The sequence below is a fragment of the Dermacentor variabilis genome, unplaced genomic scaffold, assembly GCF_050947875.1.
Source record: "Dermacentor variabilis isolate Ectoservices unplaced genomic scaffold, ASM5094787v1 scaffold_13, whole genome shotgun sequence".
Taxonomy (NCBI): Eukaryota; Metazoa; Arthropoda; class Arachnida; order Ixodida; family Ixodidae; genus Dermacentor; species Dermacentor variabilis.
The window spans coordinates 18,646,390-18,664,230 of NW_027460291.1; the positions used below are offsets into that span (position 1 = coordinate 18,646,390).

General features: G+C 44.1%; 1 protein-coding gene across 6 annotated transcripts in view; it reads right to left on the bottom strand.

The window, feature by feature from the left end:
- Positions 1–17,841, bottom strand: part of Ctl2 (Choline transporter-like 2) — a 494,927-nt gene that overhangs the window by 140,061 nt on the left and 337,025 nt on the right. For all 6 annotated transcript variants that reach the window (XM_075677602.1, XM_075677595.1, XM_075677596.1 and 3 more), the window contains 3 exons: positions 5,171–5,283; positions 4,656–4,805; positions 735–834 (listed from right to left, as the gene is read on the bottom strand). In XM_075677602.1, the coding sequence (XP_075533717.1) occupies positions 735–834; positions 4,656–4,805; positions 5,171–5,283 (363 nt within the window). The remainder of the gene's footprint in view (positions 1–734; positions 835–4,655; positions 4,806–5,170; positions 5,284–17,841) is intronic.

A 17,841-nucleotide genomic window follows, 5' to 3' on the forward strand; every position in this document is an offset into this window, starting at 1 on the left:
ACAGTAGAAAATGACAGTTTTAGTGTCTGCGTGCACTTCTTGCATGACGTGGGGCTAAGCAGACGAAATCGAAGTACATCTCTCTTGCTACAGTTCGAAGTAAAACAAAAGAAGTGAAAACGGCGTTCGGTTTGAAATTCCAGATCTTTCCACGGTGCATAGCGATGCAATACTTTGCAGACACAATATTTATCATGCATTGTATGCTCTGTGCTTGTCGGCTCGAAATGGCCAGACCTGGAATCTTAATGGTGCATGCTCAGTCCATAGTGTCTCCTGTATAAGTTCCAAGCAGAAATGTTTAGCAGTTTGATTATGGCAACAATTTTAAAATTGATGTCAGTAGCCAAAGGAACATTTCAAGACAGCACTTGTAAGATTTTCCATGGCACCTGGGACGCATATATAGCTTTAAAATTTCTACAGAATGGGGACTCGGGAGTAATGTAAATAGAGATTAAATGCTTTGCGAGTTAGCCAACCCAGAGAAATAAGCAAGTTGGACCACTTTGCTTACTTATTTGAGTACTACATATGAGTCATAATGAAGCTCCTTTGCCATGCTGGCAAAGATGTTAGAACAATTGACAACAATGCAGTGTTGCCAATGTGCTGAATTTGCTTGCCCAGTTCAGTGACGTGTTCAATCTGCACTGCTTTTCACCATGACAAAAGCTCTAGAAGGTTCAGATCTGCATGAGCTTAGACCAAATGTCATCCATGGCACAACTTACCTGCTGGCTTCCTTGATTAGAGCAATGGCAATGACGATGCGCTTTCGCAAGAAGATGAGCAGAAGCAACAGCACAACCAGGATCACAACTGACACAATACCTGCAGAGAGAGAGAAAAATTAGCCAGGAACCTTCAGTGCTAATTAACTAATGGTGTTTTCTACTGGTCAATCTGACGCACTGTAGTGAAAAGTATAAAAACCATGAAAAATAAGGAGACAGAACGAATGCCATGGTGCATAGTTGGATTAACTATGCACCAACTCTGTTGGTTCACTTCTCCTGCCCCCAATCTCCTGGGGCAAGTGCTCAAATTGGATCAATCCGAATCTGCCAGTAGAGAGCAAGAAATGCTCCGTGGGGATCATACCGGAAGCGTTCGCACACATGTTACATTAATCGGTTCCAGAAACTAAGAATGACTTCCAGTATACACACCTTCATGGCAACCAGTGTCCCACATTGGGCATAATGTTGAATACTGATTTTACATAAAGATGGAAGCAACTCATGCTACGAATGCTCGCACAGGTACACCGTCTATTGTAATATCGATTGCACTTCTCTTTGCGGGCACAGACAGAGGATTTGCTGTGGTAGTAGGCAATGCAGCGTCACCTCCAAGGGCTGCATTTCTTGGTTTTCCGAAAGGGTGCGGGCGAAAGCCACAGGGGACGAAAGGTGACGTGGCTGTGGTAAACAGGAAGATGGGCAATGTGTTTGCAGTGAATGAGACTGGTGTCCGCACGGCGATGGTGAGCAACTGTACCACGTGTTCCTAGCAGAGTTGCCGGCACTGTTAGACTTGGCGGTGGGTGAAATATTGGCGGCATTTCCATCAAAACGGCTCAGGTTGGTCGGCGTGAGAGTTGTTGAAGGCCACAAGTTGCAACAGTATCGGGCGACATGACCAATGTACCGACAGGTGAAACATATCAGCTGGTTGTCCGCAGTTCTCCACTCAGCCGGGTAGCGATAACATGGAGAGAAGCGTCGGGGTGGAGCGAAAACAGTAGAAGGGTGTTCATTGTCTCTAGGGTTGGCAAAAGCACAGATAGAATGTAGACCAATGTTTTCAAGTTCCTGGCGAACGATGGCTTGTACGAGGAAACTGAAAAAGGGGAAACTGAAAAAATTCCCTTCAGCATCTGCCCTACCTTCTCAGCTTGTGTCATGTCGTGATCAGCTTTACTAAAAAGCACCAGCACATCCTGCCTGTATGAGACGTAGGATTCAGTGGGGAATTGGGCACGGGAGGCCAGTTCCTGCTTCGCAGCAATTTTACGGCCAGCTGGTTTGCCAAACAACTCTTAACTTTTAGAAGGATCGACATTTGGGTGAGTTGGTACTGGTTGAACATCTTGAAGGGGCAGCGCAATAAGACGATGACAGAAGGCAGGAAACATGGCAGGAGCGCTGTCCTGTGTGTTTCCTGCCTTCTGTCATCGTCTTATTGCACTGCCCCTTTAAGATGTTAACTTCTCTTTGCATTGGTCCCAGCTGGTTAGCTCCTCTTCGTGGTTTTCATACCACACCTTTGCCGTGCCTCTTGGGTAGAACAACAGGTTAGCTAGCATAAGTGTAGGGTCCCATCTGTTGATCACACTCGTGTTCGTACATAGCCACCCACTCTTCAACGTCGGCGCCATCGGTCCCGCAGAAAGTTTTGGGATCGTTGGGTTGCACAACCACAACCGAAGGGGACAACTGGCGACGATGACGATGGAGGCGGCAACGACGCTGATCCCGCGTGCTCACCATCATTTACGGTGGGGACGGTGATGCGACGCCCGCGGCAGAGCTCCGTTTCCAGCCGTGGTACCCCACACCTCCACCAATATGTTACGGGGATGTTGGGAGTATGGACAGACTGTATTTACTATCTATATACAAGCAGAGTCAATGTGGTTAAGATGGCTGACCAGAAACAACACGCAGCTGCCAGCGTCTCGTGATCTTCTTCCTTTCTCTTTTATCCTTCCATAACAGTACGTACCCTGGAAGTCGGGTAATGTTTATCAAGTTCCACTTACATGTGGAAAATCATATGCGAGACATAGCGGAAGGTGCCTCAATGTTTAACAGAACACGATGAGTCAGTAAAGAAGTCCAGTCCATAGCATCGCACTGTCACACAGGTGGCTTCTCACCCTTGTTTGTAGATACAGAGGTACTTTCGAAACATGAGTGCCAAACAACTTGAAACATTGTTGACGCTTTCCACATTAAAAGAATGGGGGATGTATGCATCCATCAGGCTTTAGTTTCATTATCAGACAAGGAATATAAATATTTATTAGCCACGTGCATTCATCCAACATCAGATGAAGGTTCGTTTGCCTCTGAGGCATTGGGATTGCTTTTTTGTTGGTTTCTTGTTCGCATTCATTGATCTGATTGCAGGTTCCTCAGATATTGTTGTAGAGATTTGCAATCGCCTACATATACATTCTTTTCAATAACATTTTCAGCTCAGGATCAGCGCTCGTCCTGTGTTTCTCATCTTCATCTGTATCTTTTCGCACTGCAACAAATATGTTACTTTTCACTTAGTGGGCTGTCATGGGAAGCCATCCTCCTGCAGTGATGTGCTGATGATGCCCTCTTCTGTATTTTTACCTTTGGCGCAGAATGTCTAGGATAACCACGCCGCCCCGGGACCAGGCACGTGTGCAGTACTGGGTGTCGCCGAAGGCAAATAATTCTGTTTCCATTAACCTTGCGCAATAATGTGTTTCTTGCATGTGCAGAACTCTGCACCTTTTGCTGGCTGAGCACGCGCGTGCTGCCGAGCGTTAGATGATGTGAGGCGATGCCTGACGTGGCTCTGAGGTGCCTGAACCCTTAGTGGTCCATACTCCTGTGAGACCCCCACAACCTGAACTCACCTAATAACAAACTTAAACTTTTGTGATGCATTCATTAGATATTGATATTTTGTCTCCAGTGAAGGTAAGAAGCAAGGAAGTAATTCATTTTTTGGAGACAGACGTATATGTAGTAGCCAGCACTTTACCTGTGCCTTAACTGTTTATCAGAGTCATTAAGAATAGTAAATTTATAGGATGTCACTTTAGTATGCTTTGCATATGCTTCTACCATGGTTCCAAGCATTCTCACATGTATGCTCAAAAAAAGAGGAGGCATGATAAAAAAAATAAAAAAACCCTGTCATGTACGCTGAATTCGCGACATGCAAGCAGCGTTATGGTGTTGGCAGCAGAGGCCCCAAGTTTGATATATCCAATGTCCAGTTTGTGATGAGAAGTGTTTAGTGTGAATATATTTCAGTATGTTTCACATCTTCGAAACAGAAAATAATTTCCTTCATACGGGTTCATTATATTTGGCTTTGACTGTATCCCTTGTCGAATTCTACATTCTTTGTCCAGGCTACTTAACATAGAATCTACAGCACATTAAATCTGTCCTCACATTGCATCATTTCCGGTTACTAATTACTTGCAAGTTACTTAGTGCACTAATTCCCTAAAAAAACAGGTGAAACTGTGAATCTTTATTTCCGTTTCGCAAGTGCCGAAGAAGACAGCAGTCACTGCAGACAAATGCATGGTGAAATAGAATTCATAAAAGCTTAATGCAAAGCACTTTTTCATACATTTCACAAATAGGCGGAAATGAATTTGTTCTGGGGTTTTACGTGCCAATAACATGATTTGATTATGAGGCATGCTGTAGTGCGGGACTTCAGATTAGCTTTGACCACCCGGAGATCTTTCACGTGCCCCAATGCAAGGGACACTGGCGCTTTTGCATTTCGCCCCTATCAAAATGCGGCCATCACAGCTGAAATTTGATTTCGCAACCATCGCCGCTAAGCCACTGTGGCAGGTAAATAATAGGTGGACATAGAAAATCCAGCCAACAACCTCTGCTGAAGACATGCACTCGAGCACTCACCCAGAACCAGCCAGGTGTTCTTGTTGGCAGTGTAGGCCCGCAGGTTTTGTGTAAATGAGACGGACACGTCGAACTGCTTGATGAGGCTCTCACTGCCACTGTCCGAGCTGTTGCGCAGCTCGACATACTTGCTGAAGCTGTAGTAGGAGCCTGGCAGACAGAGACAGGAACAATTGGAGAACTGCACATCCTACATAGGTTGAGCCAACTACTCTTTGCCAACTGCCTCTGCCATTGCTCTCATGATCCCCTCATCTTTGGCATGGCTGTGATGCAGCTTCCTGATGAAGGAGTAAATTTCATTGTCCTCAACTTTATAATTGAGACTAGAGTGATAGCACTACACACGTATAACAGCTGCTTGGCTTTCTGGAATGTACTTGGACATTTGTGCCAATCCTTGTTGTATGTCTGTTTCTTTACCTGCATTCTTTACCTACAGCCCCATCCAATGTCTAAGAATATACCCAAATAGGTTAAAAAATTTATTGCAAAGCCAACAACCGGGAGCTCACCAAAGGAGAAGAGCAGCACCAGGCAGAGGATGCTGAGCCAAACCATGACAGCTGCCAGCCAGCGCATGAGGGCAATCCAGAGGAATGCCACCAGCATGGCACATAGAAGCCCACTGCACAAACAGCACATATCCGAGGCCTCACATGATTCATGCAAAAACACTTGGTGCACCATGGCATCGTTCACTTCAGATAGTGCTCCTTTAGACAGCCAATTTCAGTTCCAAAAGAAACCACAGGATGACGTGGCCAAAGCTGAACAAGAATCCCGGAGTACTGCATTCAAAGTCAACTGCTAGAAAATTTTGCTTTGGCTAAACTGGCTATAAACTAGGGGTGTGTAAATGTCTAAAATAACCAAATCGAATTGAGTAGTGAACATGAGAATAATTCGATTCGCAAATCGACTATCTACTATTAAATTTTTTAAATGTTCTATATGGTGACCGGCGCAGTACCATATGTCGCAGGTGCTGTGGAGCCCCTGGTGCTCAATGCCGCCCAGGTGAGCGTTTCACTTTGTTTGCAGTGCGAGAGAAGCGCTGCGCACGGCATGGGCGGGCGCCTGATGCAGCAGCAGACTCCTTCACTGCAAGCACTCCCCGACGTTCACCCAACGCAGGATCAAGCACACAGTGTAACGTCGATCCAAACAGGTTGCGAAGCTTCAGGTGAAAAGCGCTTCAAAACCAATGGCCACCGGCATTAGCAAGAGTGGTTATGGGTGCAACGATTGAAGCCTGACTACGTGAGGAGGGAACAAACATAGAGAAACAAAAAGCTTTTTTTTTTTTAATTTAGGAGAGCCCCCCCCCCCCCCCCCAGAGTACGCTTCCTTCTACGAAAATAATATCCCTAATCAATTTTATATGTGTGTGGTGAGGAAAGAAAAGACAACCCTATTTTACTTTATCATTAACAATAAATACCTCTTTTTTCAGTGCCCACTATAAAGGGGGCGTTGACACCGCTATCATTTGCAACGCAATGTAGCTTCTGTAGGAGTGCAGAAAGGCACACTCGTAAAGTTCACCTGTTACAATATGACCCCCTCACACGTTGCATTGTTTCGCTTGTCAACGATTGTCTGAATTCTGGTGGCAGAGTGCTTTCATCGTTTCTTAACATTTTCAGCAAAAAGCAGTCAATTGCAACAGCTAGATAATTGTTAACTTTGGCTATTTTCGTGCGGCTGCACTGGCCGATGGGCTTGGTGTGTGACAATGCGACCAGCGCTGTACACCCAAAGCTTTTGTCCACCTGCAAACAAACGATGTTCATGCAGTCGCGCAATTTCGACATCCATACGGCTGACTTTTGCCTGCACTGCTTTCCGCGCTGAAAGCTTGAAATGCCCATAGAGTATAATTGTGGGGCATCTGAATATACAGCTCTAATGACACGCCACCAAAACAAATTTCGCACCAATACAAACATGATGTCACTTTCGTTTGAAATTGGTATGGTGTCGCATTAATTTTTCTTCCGCCAGAAGTGTTCCTTTGTCACAAAGATGGCACTAATCCCCGTAAATCACCGATAAACCACCATGTTTTGAACGTATGGGCTTCTATAGAAGCTTCGCTACCAGGTACTTCTACCTTGCACAGCATCCAAACACAGCAATTCGCACAATGGTGCCACATCACCCAGGACCCCCTCCGTCGGTACAAGGTTCGTCTGGGTCGATAGGACTGATCGAAATGATAACACAATTTGGACAGAGGGAACGGCAATAACAGCAGAGCATATTTCATAGAATGCCAAAATCGGGCCGATTCGGCACGCGGATCATGTTGAATACGAGACAAAGAACTTCATGCCAATTCAAAAGCCGTCAATCTAACCCGTACACATGATCTAGGGACCGAACACAGCTGGTAACACAGCTGATGAGCCACCCGTACAAGCATATTAGTGGCAAGCCTTCCGCAATGGCTTGCGGCCCATTGCCACATTGGCCAGCTGCGAATTTGCGGTGAACGCAGTGCTGCCTACGCCATTAGGCCTAATCGGCACTGTTTCATCGGGCATTCACGACTAAAGTTACGGTTTGTTGCCAAGTCAACTTGGATGTATTTATTCGCAGCAGCCGCGCAACACTCAGAAAGTCAACAAACCACTTCGCAAACTAGAGTGACTATACGTTGTTCATGGCTGCCATCTTTACAACACACCATGCAGTGGCTTCTTGTCCCTGACGTCGTTTGTAGATGGACATCAAAGGTCTTGTTATAGCTTCAAGCAACACATCTCAAGACTAGCTTGGGATTTACATGGCGACATGAAAGTGGCATGACCTGGTTGCATGCATTTGCACGGAGGGCAGATGAATGAAAGGGATGGAGTAGGAGGACAACAAAGGAGAGGGGTCAGGCGAACTTGCCATGAACCTCTAGATTTCAAAATCTGACAGGTGGCAAATCACACACTGAACCTGACAATGAAACTGTGCAGATAGCACCTGTTCTTTACGCCGCTGCTTGATATGCTTGGAGCGGGGATCGAGTCACGTGATGCACGGTCATTTGGTCTATCCCGCAGATTGACCTTACGATAACCCGCCTGCCAGGAAGTTGGGCCAGCCCTCCTGTATTTTGGTAAAAAAACTGGAAAGTAATACTTTTCATGAAATAAATAATAGATGGCTGCAAAACACAGGTTAAATATTAGAGGGACACTAAAGGCAAATGTTGTTAAGTCAAGCTAAATTGAGACTGATGTCAAGAGCATCTAAGGCGTCAATGTTATCACAAACAAAGTTTTAGTCGTTAGGAAATTGAGATAAATGCAGGACATGATTTGCAACTCACCCGGGACATTCTAGTACTAGCCCGATGATGCAGGCACTACTCCTTACAATTCCGTCACTAATACTTAACCTGTCCCCATAAAATGATATTTGCATTGTATTAGAAGACAGAAGAAAAGCTATTTATTCAGTTCTGTTCAATGTTTAGAAATAAAATTCCTTGACGTTACCCTTGACAATGATGCAGGCGGTCAAAAGGCTTGGCTTTCGCTAGACTCTGCGCTGCCCGCGCTTTCACATTTTAGCAGTTTCGTTATGGCATAGTGCTGCGCTGGTTTTGCTGGCACAGCAAAACTTGCACAAACTGCAAGTAGTGGAGAATTGCACCCCCATGTGATGTTGTGGGATGCCCGGACGGTCCGTATCACTTGAACGAAAACAGCTGCAGCGGCAAATCCACTGCTATGTTTTGGCTCGGTTTCCTCCATGGCCGTGCATTTGCATTTCGTGGAAAAAACTATAGCACCATCTGTCAGCTGCCATATTACTCACCGACGGCAGTAAAGGGTGGCGATCGCATATGCAACTTTACCACTCCTCCGCTCGAGGGTGGGCGATTTGAACCATGCTAAAGGTATGTGGACTCTTAAGACGCGATATTCTCTTAAAGGGACACTAAAGGCAAATACTAAGTCAAGCTAAAGTGAGATTAGTAATCGAGAATCTCTAAGGCGTCAATATTATCCCGAAGAGAGCCTTAATAATTGAGAAATCGAGATAAATGCAGGACATGATTAGACACTCCCGCGGGACATTCAAGCACATACCCGATGATGAAAGCACTCCTCAGTTAAATTCTGTCACTAGTACTCAACTACTCGTTGCAAAAAACATCCTCATATTGTTATAAGATGAAATAAAATGCTACTTGTCCAGTTTCTTTATGTTTAGAAAAAAGAACTCATTGAAGTTACTGTTGACAATGACGCGGGCGATCCGAAAGGTTTCATTTTCGCTCGACTCTGTGCCGCCCACCCTTTCGCGTTTCAGTACTTTCCTGATCACGTCGTGCTGTGCTGGTTTTGCTGGCTTGCAAAACTCGCACAAACTGCAAGTAACAGAGAATTCAACTTCCATATGATGTTGCGGGATGCCCGATCATCATATCCCCCGAACGGTCTACACCATTTGACCAAAAAGCAGCTGCACCGGTGAATCCGCTGCTCTGTCTTGGCTCAGTGCCGCTGTCTGTCGGGCGCCGTTTTACTCACCGATGGCCGCAAAGGGCATATGCAACATCACCACTCCCCTGGTTGGGTGACAGCAGATTTGAATTTCAAAAAAAGTATTCGGAGCCTTCGGATACGATTTTCTCATAAACTAAGTCTTTTCTTCACATGAAATAAGCGTTGCGAAGTTTCTGGAAAGGTATTTAAACAGATTTGAAACAGAACGGCATGGTTTTGACGGGGACAAGGAGGGAGACATCGACACGGACGAGCGCCGACTTGCAACTGAAGTTTATTGCTTGGAACGAAGAATATATAACTGCTCCAACCAACAGGAGACGCCAAAAAACATACATATATTCACAGTCGGTCATATTTGCCGCACTGAGCAAGGGTGATAACTGTAATCATCATATCCCCCCCCGCTGAAAATGCCAGTTCTTTGGGCGTAATCCGCGGAGCAAGAAATATTTAGGAGTGGAAACTCCGCTGTTTGCGGCGACCAGTAAAGGTCACAAGCCCGCGGATATATTTTCATGCTGGCGGCACCTGGCGGCATGGGAAGAAATTACTGCCGTTTCGGTTGCCAGGGCAACCGCTTGAGCGTGTTGCTCCCGTTCGGACGCGCGCGCCTGACTTCTACCACGGAGTGGCCGGAGCTGCCGGAGCTGCCGAGCCGCCTGCCGGGCGCTACTTTCTTTCTTTTTTTTTTTTTGCAATCACTCAGTTCATCCCTTGGGCGCAGCCGGGCAGCCACCATTGACCTTTTCTTTTTTACGCTGCAGCTTCTACGACGCGCCGCATTGTGCCGCCACTGTATACGGTAGCGTCGGCGCATGCAACAATTGTGACTTTATCTGGTCGCCCGCGCTCGCTCGCGCTGACGGGAGTTTCACCTCCTATATGTCTTACTCCATGGCGTAATCGATAAGGAGGGGCTACTGACACATGCGTCTTTTGACCAGGCGATGTGCGCTGCTTCGAGGATTTCACGCGTTAGTTGATTACTATGTTTACTTAAAACTTGTGTTCAAGCGAAATGGGGGTGGCAAGCCTTGCTGTCGCAGTCTCTACAGTGGATGCCAAGATGCCCTTTTACAGTATTATGCACATTGTTGTTGTGCTCCTTCAGGCGTTCATTAAGGCCTCCCCATTTGACCGACATAAAGCCTGCCACATGACAACGGAATGGCGTAGACGACTCCCTCTTTACTAGAGATGAATTGATTTTCATGTTTGATGTTGCACTCTCTTGGAACGAAATCAGTATTAACCATTTTGAACATTTTCCCAAGCTTATCCAGAGCCAAAAAAACTACTTTGACACATGCTTTGTTAGCTATCTTTTTTATTCTATGGGAGACATGGTGAATATAAGGCACTACAGTGGTTTTTTTTCTTTTTTCTTTCCTGTCATCGAATCTACCTGTTGTTCTTTTCTGTTTTTGCTCAAACTACTGAGGATAGTTTCTGAAACTGACACTAGCAGCTGCTTGGGATAACCAGCCTTTACCAGACGATCTGTTTGATGATCGAAGCTTTCTTGCATGGAGTGCATGCATGATTTGTTAAGCACATTGTGATAGCATGATTTGGCCACTGCTCGTTTAACCAGCTAAGAATGAGACAACGTAAAAGGTAGCAATGGCTTATTGCTTCGTGGTTCGCAAGACCAACACGTGTGATGTTGCATTAATCTGAGTTTGATGTCTAAAAATCTGATGACATTGTTTTCTGGCACTTCAGTAGTTAATATGAGCAGATGAAGGCACTGAACAAAGGTGTCTTTGATCTGCGTAAAGACTGCGTCAAATTTTTCAACACTTGTGTCTATAAGAACAAGAAAGTCGTCTACATAGCGAAACCACTGTAACACCTTTGACCCTTTCAATTTATCTTGGATTCTTCTACCCTGTTGTGCTAATAACAAGTCACTAAGCACGGGGGCTATGCATGAGCCTATGCTATGGGAAAAATGTGTTCCCCCGTACGTTCTGCAGCTGTTTGGTGGATTCCAGCCTTCGCAGGGCCATTGCTAAAGAATATGCCACATCCTGAAGGCTGAATGGAACAGACAAGCTCGTTTTTATAGACGCAGTTTTTTTTTCACTGCAAAGCACTGAAGCCCCACCGCAGAGAAAGAAGAAATGGAAAGAGTTTTCAGACTTAGTGAACACTACGGCCGGCTTCTTGTGGCAACAAACCCTCTCCCAACTCTGCGCATCAAAGCCCAGCAAGAAGCACAAGACAGGGAATGTCATCCATACTGCAGGGAACATGTCGTTGCCCCCAGAAGTGCACCGTGTTCTCTCCCAGGGGCCGATGTACGCCACAGAACCCAAAAGGTTTGTTGCCACAAGAAGTCGGCCGTAGTAAAGGCTGGTTATCCCAAGCAGCTGCTAGTGTCAGTTTCAGAAACTATCCTCAGTAGTTTGAGCAAAAACAGAAAAGAACAATGGGTAGATTCGATGACAGGAAAGGAAAAAGAAAAAAAAAAAAAACCCACTGTAGTGCCTTATATTCATCATGTCTCCCATAGAATAAAAAAGATAGCTAACAGAGCATGTGTCAAAGTAGTTTTCTTGGCTCCGGATAAGCTTGGGAAAATGTGCAAAATGGTTAATACTGATTTCGTTCCAAGAGAGTGCAACATCAAACATGAAAATCAATTCGTCTCTAGTAAAGAGGGAGTCGTCTACGCCATTCCGTTGTCATGTGGCAGGCTTTATGTCGGTCAAATGGGGAGGCCTTAATGAACGCCTGAAGGAGCACAACAACAATGTGCATAATACAGTAAAAGGGCATCTTGGCATCCACTGTAGAGACTGCGACAGCAAGGCTTGCCACCCCCATTTCGCTTGAACACAAGTTTTAAGTAAACATAGTAATAACTAACGCGTGAAATCCTCGAAGCAGCGCACATCGCCTGGTCAAAAGACGCATGCATCAGTAGCCCCTCCTTATCGATTACGCCCAACGAGCTGGCATCTTTAGCAAGGGGGTGGCGGGGAGGGACATGATGATTACAGTTATCACCCTTGTTCAGTGCGGCAAATATGATCGACTGTGAAAATATGTATGTTTTTTGGTGTCTCCTGTTGGTTGGAGCAGTTATATATTCTTCGTTCCAAGCAATAAACTTCATTTGCAAGCCGGCGCTCGTCTGTGTCATGTCTCCCTCCTTGTCCCCATCAAAACTGCGCTGTTCTGTTTCAAATAAGGCTTACCAACTTGCCCAACCATCAATATTTAAACAGACCACGTTGACTTAGTATTTGCCTTTAGTGTCCCTTTAAACAAAGTCTTTTCTTGGCACAAGACAAGCGCTGCGAGGTTTATGCAATGGTATTTTAACACTACACATTGGCTTAACGTTTGCATTTAGTGTCCCTTTCAACTGAGAAGCTGATCAGTATTCAGTACAAATGAACATCACTAATTCATTAGCTTCACAGAAAAATAAGCACTTGATTCAGTTCAACAGAAATTTTATTGATAAATATAAACCTACATTCCAGACCGTCATATTTTAGCATTCAATTCTAATCAGTGCTGGCATACTAATTTGGTGTCTTACTGTATATATCTTGATTTCTATGTACCAAAGTTGTAAATAGCTTGCTACATTCTTGTTATGCAATGCTAAGAGACTGCCGAGCATGTGAAGCAGCGTGATTTCTTGCCCAAAATTTATAAGCATTAAATTTTGTGAAAAACTTTCACATTCGAATTGATATTCGGCTTTATTTTCTTGATTCAATATTGGATTTGAAATCTACTTACAATAAAAGAGTAGCACATAGCAGTCATGCTGTCATGGCACAGGACAGTCTATTTCGTTGTTCTCAAGTAGCACCCGAGTAGACGCCACATGCACCTCAGGGTAAGCGGATATGATGCGCAGCGCTTCGTCTACAGAGATTTTCAGCACGTCATGGGCACTGCTGAATGTCAAGATCATGCCACAGTTCTCAACACTGCTTCTCAACATTCTGGGTTTGCTGTAATTCCCAGCAAGTGGTTGGTAATGGGGGCATTCACTTCAGTTTTGGCATCAAAAACATCCATTTTTGCAAACTGTTTGCAGCACACTCACTTATATTTCAAGCACAAAACTTTTCACAGAGGCTGCTCCATATCCGAAATTATGCTTTTTATCTGGTACAAAATATTGTTGCGACTTGCCTTTAATATAAGCGGTTAAAAACAATCAAAAGATTCAATTTTCACCCATTTCTTTAGTAGCCATACTAGTGCTTAAATCAAATGAGAGTTTATTTCAAATACATTTTGACAGATCATGTTTGCTAGTCAATCTAAGCACACTCTACTCACTTTAACACAGGATGATCAATTTTCCTTTTTTATGCAATGCTATTCGCACACTTTTGCGACCTTAAAGGGACTGACAACTGGCCAGAATGTCTTGTGAAACACTGATCGAAATGAAAAGACCACAATTCATAGTGACAGAATCGAGCACCCTGTTTTTGATTTAAGTAGGAATTAACTTTAAATTGGCTAATAAAGTCTCTAAAACCAGGAAGTGGAGCAAATTAGCGGTGAAGCCTGGTATTTCAGATGCAGTATACAAAATTACTGGTCGTAAGTCAGCTGTTATTGTGTATGCGGCAGATGCTTATTGCTTGAAGTTACAGTTTGTATATTATAGGGCATTTTAGCTTTAGTCTATGCGTATTGCAAAACAAAAATCACAGCCATTCTACTGAGTGAACTTGGGCTACCACCACCACCACCACCACCACCACCACCACCACCACCACCACCACCACCACCACCACCACCACCACCACCATCATCCCATTTCATGTCCACTGCAGGACGAAGGCCTCTCCCTGTGATCTTCAATTACCCCTGTCCTGTGCCAACCGATTCCAACTAGCTCTCGCGAATTTCCTAATTTCATTGCCCCACCTAGTGTTCTGCCGTCCTCAACTGCGCTTCCCTTCTCTTGGCACCCATTCTGTAACCCTAATGGTCCAATGGTTAAACTGCGCATTACATGACCTGCCCAGCTCCATTTTTTTTTCTCTTACCTTAATGTCAATTAAAATATTGTTTATACCCGTTTGCTCTCTGATCCAAACCGCTCTCTTTCTGTCTCTTAACATTATGCCTAGCATTCTTCGTTCCACTGATCTTTGCACCGTCCTTAACTTGTTCTCAAGGTTCTTTGTCAGTCTCCAAGTCTTTGTCCCACATGTCAACACCGGTAAAATGCACTGATTGTATACCTTCCTTTTAAATGACAACGGTAAGTTCCCAGTCAGGAGCTCACAATGTCTGCCGTATGCAATCCAACCCATTTTTATTCTTCTGTGAATTTCCTTCTCATGGTCAGGGTTTCCTGTAATTATTTGACCTAGGTAAACATACTCCTTCCCAGATTCCAGAGGTGATTTGCGATCTTGAACTCTTGTTTCCTTCTGAGTTATTTATCATTATCTTCGTCTTCTGCATATTGATCTGCAGCCCCACTCTTACACTCTCCCTGTTAAGTTCCTCGATCATTTGTTGTAACTCGTCCGCAGTGTTGCTGAACAGAACAATGTAATCGGCAAACCGAAGGTTGCCTAGGTATTCGCCATCGATCCTTACTCCTAGACCTTCCCAATTTAATAGCTTGAATACTTCTTCCAAGCATGCAGTGAATAGCATTGGAGAGATTGTGTCTCCTTGTCTGACCCCTTTCTTTATAGGTATCTCCCTACTTTTCTTGTGTAGAATTAAGGTGGCTGTGGAATCTCTGTAGATATTTTCCAGGGTATTTACGTAAGCAGTCTGTACTCCTTGATTATGCAATGCCTCTATGACTGCTGGTATCTCTACTGAATCAAATGCTTTTTCGTAATCTATGAAAGCCATATAGAGAAGCTCATTGTACTCTGCGGATTTCTTGATAACCTGATTAATGACATGGATGTGATTCATTGTATTGTATCTTTTCCAAAAGCCAGCCTGTTCCTTTGGTTGACTAAAATCCAATGTTGCCTTTATTCTATCCTCCATTACTTGGCAGAGCTTACCTACTGGCTGGCTTTGTGCTTTACTTCCCACTTCAATTGCTGCTTCTGAAGCCAGCCTAGTTACGGTTTTATTCATTACCTCTATGTCATCTTCACCTCTCTGTTCTAAGGCTGCATATTTGCTTGCGAGTACCAGCCTGAATTGTTCTGCTTTTACCCTTACTGCATCTAGGTTGGCCTGTTTCTTCTTGACAAATTTTACTCTTTCACTCTTCAGTGGAGCTGTAAAAAAGCCAAAGCACACCTATGAATGCAAAAGTTTACTTATTTTGAAGCTTTTCCCTTCCGCATTTGTAGAATACTTGGCGTACATGCACAACTACTATTAATAGTGGCTCAACCTGTTGAGGTGCCCAAATTGAAACTCACCAAGCATCCCAAGAAGCTTGCTCGCCCACAACAAATTCATAAGAGTGTTCTATGCCACTTGTCAATGCATGCATCCGTGGCGTAATGGTTTCAATGTCGGGCTTCTGTACTAGAGGTCCTGTGCAAGGTATATGCACACATGGTAGCGGAGCACCCACAGAAGCCCATACATCCTGCAATGGCAACTTGTGGAGGCCTGTCAATGACATTTACATTTGCAGGGCCAACTTCTCAGTCGAAAAAAACCAACATTTGCCTTTCGAGGCTTGTTGCGCCAAGTCGTCTACTGCTCCACCTCACATGGCACACAAAGAGCAAACAACTGTACAAATGAAGCGTAAGCGAGAATGTTTGCCACAACATTGCGTCATAATCGATTACGAGTACAACCATCTGCATTTATAGCCCTCATGCTAGAACGGCATTCTATAACTGGCGAGTCTTGAAAATTTTGCAAGAATTCAGAGCAATGGGTTCACACAGATGTTGAACTATGTACCACATGCATGTGTTCTTAGTACCAACACACATGTGTTATTTCGGTGTTACGATAAAATTAACATTACACTTAATTCACAAAAACCACCCTTTAACCTTCACTAACACAGTACACATGGCATCTGTAGAATTTCTCTGGTACTAAAGACATAGCTAAAACATATTCTTTAGTGAAAAGGCAGTTAAAATGAAAATTACTCATCAAATATTATAAGGTTAGTGCTATATATATTGCCATTACTCATTATGGCTGCGCACAAGAGAGTTTTAATGACACTTCAGTGTTAGATATGGCAACACAATCTCAACATACCTCAGCATGCATCACTGCAAGCAAACTTCATAAGTCTGCACAGTTTTGTACTCATAATTATTCGTGGATCAAAGCAAACAGCTTGTGACTTCACATTTTCCTATTTTAATTTAATGACAGTGTGTGTATTTTTTCAAATGCTTCCATTGGTAGTCTATTCAATGCATAATTTTCATCAACTACTGTTTTGCCCCGCGAGATGAAGTCTTGCTTCAATCACATGGAGCCGCATTTCAGCCTCGCCTTCATGACCATGTGAATTGACCTTGGTCCCGTGTTCGAATCCTGCCGGCGGATGATTTCAATAATGTTTATTTCATTATTTATTACACAGTACTTTGTTGAAAATGACGAGTTTACAAAGTCGCAAAGTTGTTTGAAGCCAAAAGGACAAAGTTCAGGCAAATCTATGCACTACCTATCGTTCCCATGCTCGCTGAACCACCCGGATGGCAGCTCCCATAGACACTAGCGCCCGAGTTCTCTCAGGTAATTGTATGAAACTATGTATTGGATGGTTTCTTAGATTTCCTCTCGCTACGCCAGATGTCAGCACATGCCTTACTGGTTTGCTCTGCCTCCTCATAGAGGGCATGGGAGTTTTGAGGCACGAACATTGAATAATGCATGGAAGGGCAGACATATACAGCTCTGCTGTAATAACGTCCACGCTAAACAGTGGTACTTGCATCCCTCAATGCACGGCGGCACACGAGTGCTGTTGTATGTGCGCGAAATTATGAGCACGCAATTGAGCTAAAATCCTTTGTTACAACTCGCTCAGGTCGTCTGGAGACAACATGCTTGGGAAATCAAAAAAGTGCACGTGTGGCTACAGCATCACGCTGAACTGTATACCATGTGTAAAAGCATTTGTAAAATAAAAACAGTGGGAGAAAAAGGAACTAATGAAAAAAGACACACACGGCGCTGTGTGCGTCTTTCTTTGTTTGTCCTTGTTTGTCACACTGTTCTTATTTTAAACCTAACTATCAACATGCCCAAGTCTACCCTTCATAAAAGTATTGTTATATAGCATTGTTCCACTTTCAAGAACTTGGCTAAAAAGCACCTTTTACTTGTTAATTTACAAAGCTGTTAGACAGGAAACCGTGAAAGCACATGGCTATTAATGTAGAAACAATTCAACACTTCAGAAAACTCATTGCAGGAACATTGCTTTCGTGAACAAAATAATGCTTTCTCACAGCTATGGCTGCACTCTTGTTGCCTGTCTCCCAGCAATGCTTGCATATAATCGCTATCGCACTCACCTGTCACCATTTTCAGCATGCTTTAAGTGAACGACTACATCCTTATTGCAGATCGAAAAATTGTTATAAAAATTTTACACTGCGTTTCTGCATTACCACTGCATGATTGGATACTTGACTGGTAAACTTTCTACTGCACTAAGAAAAAGAAAATGGGTACCATAAAGAGTGGTTGTCAGTCCCTTTAAG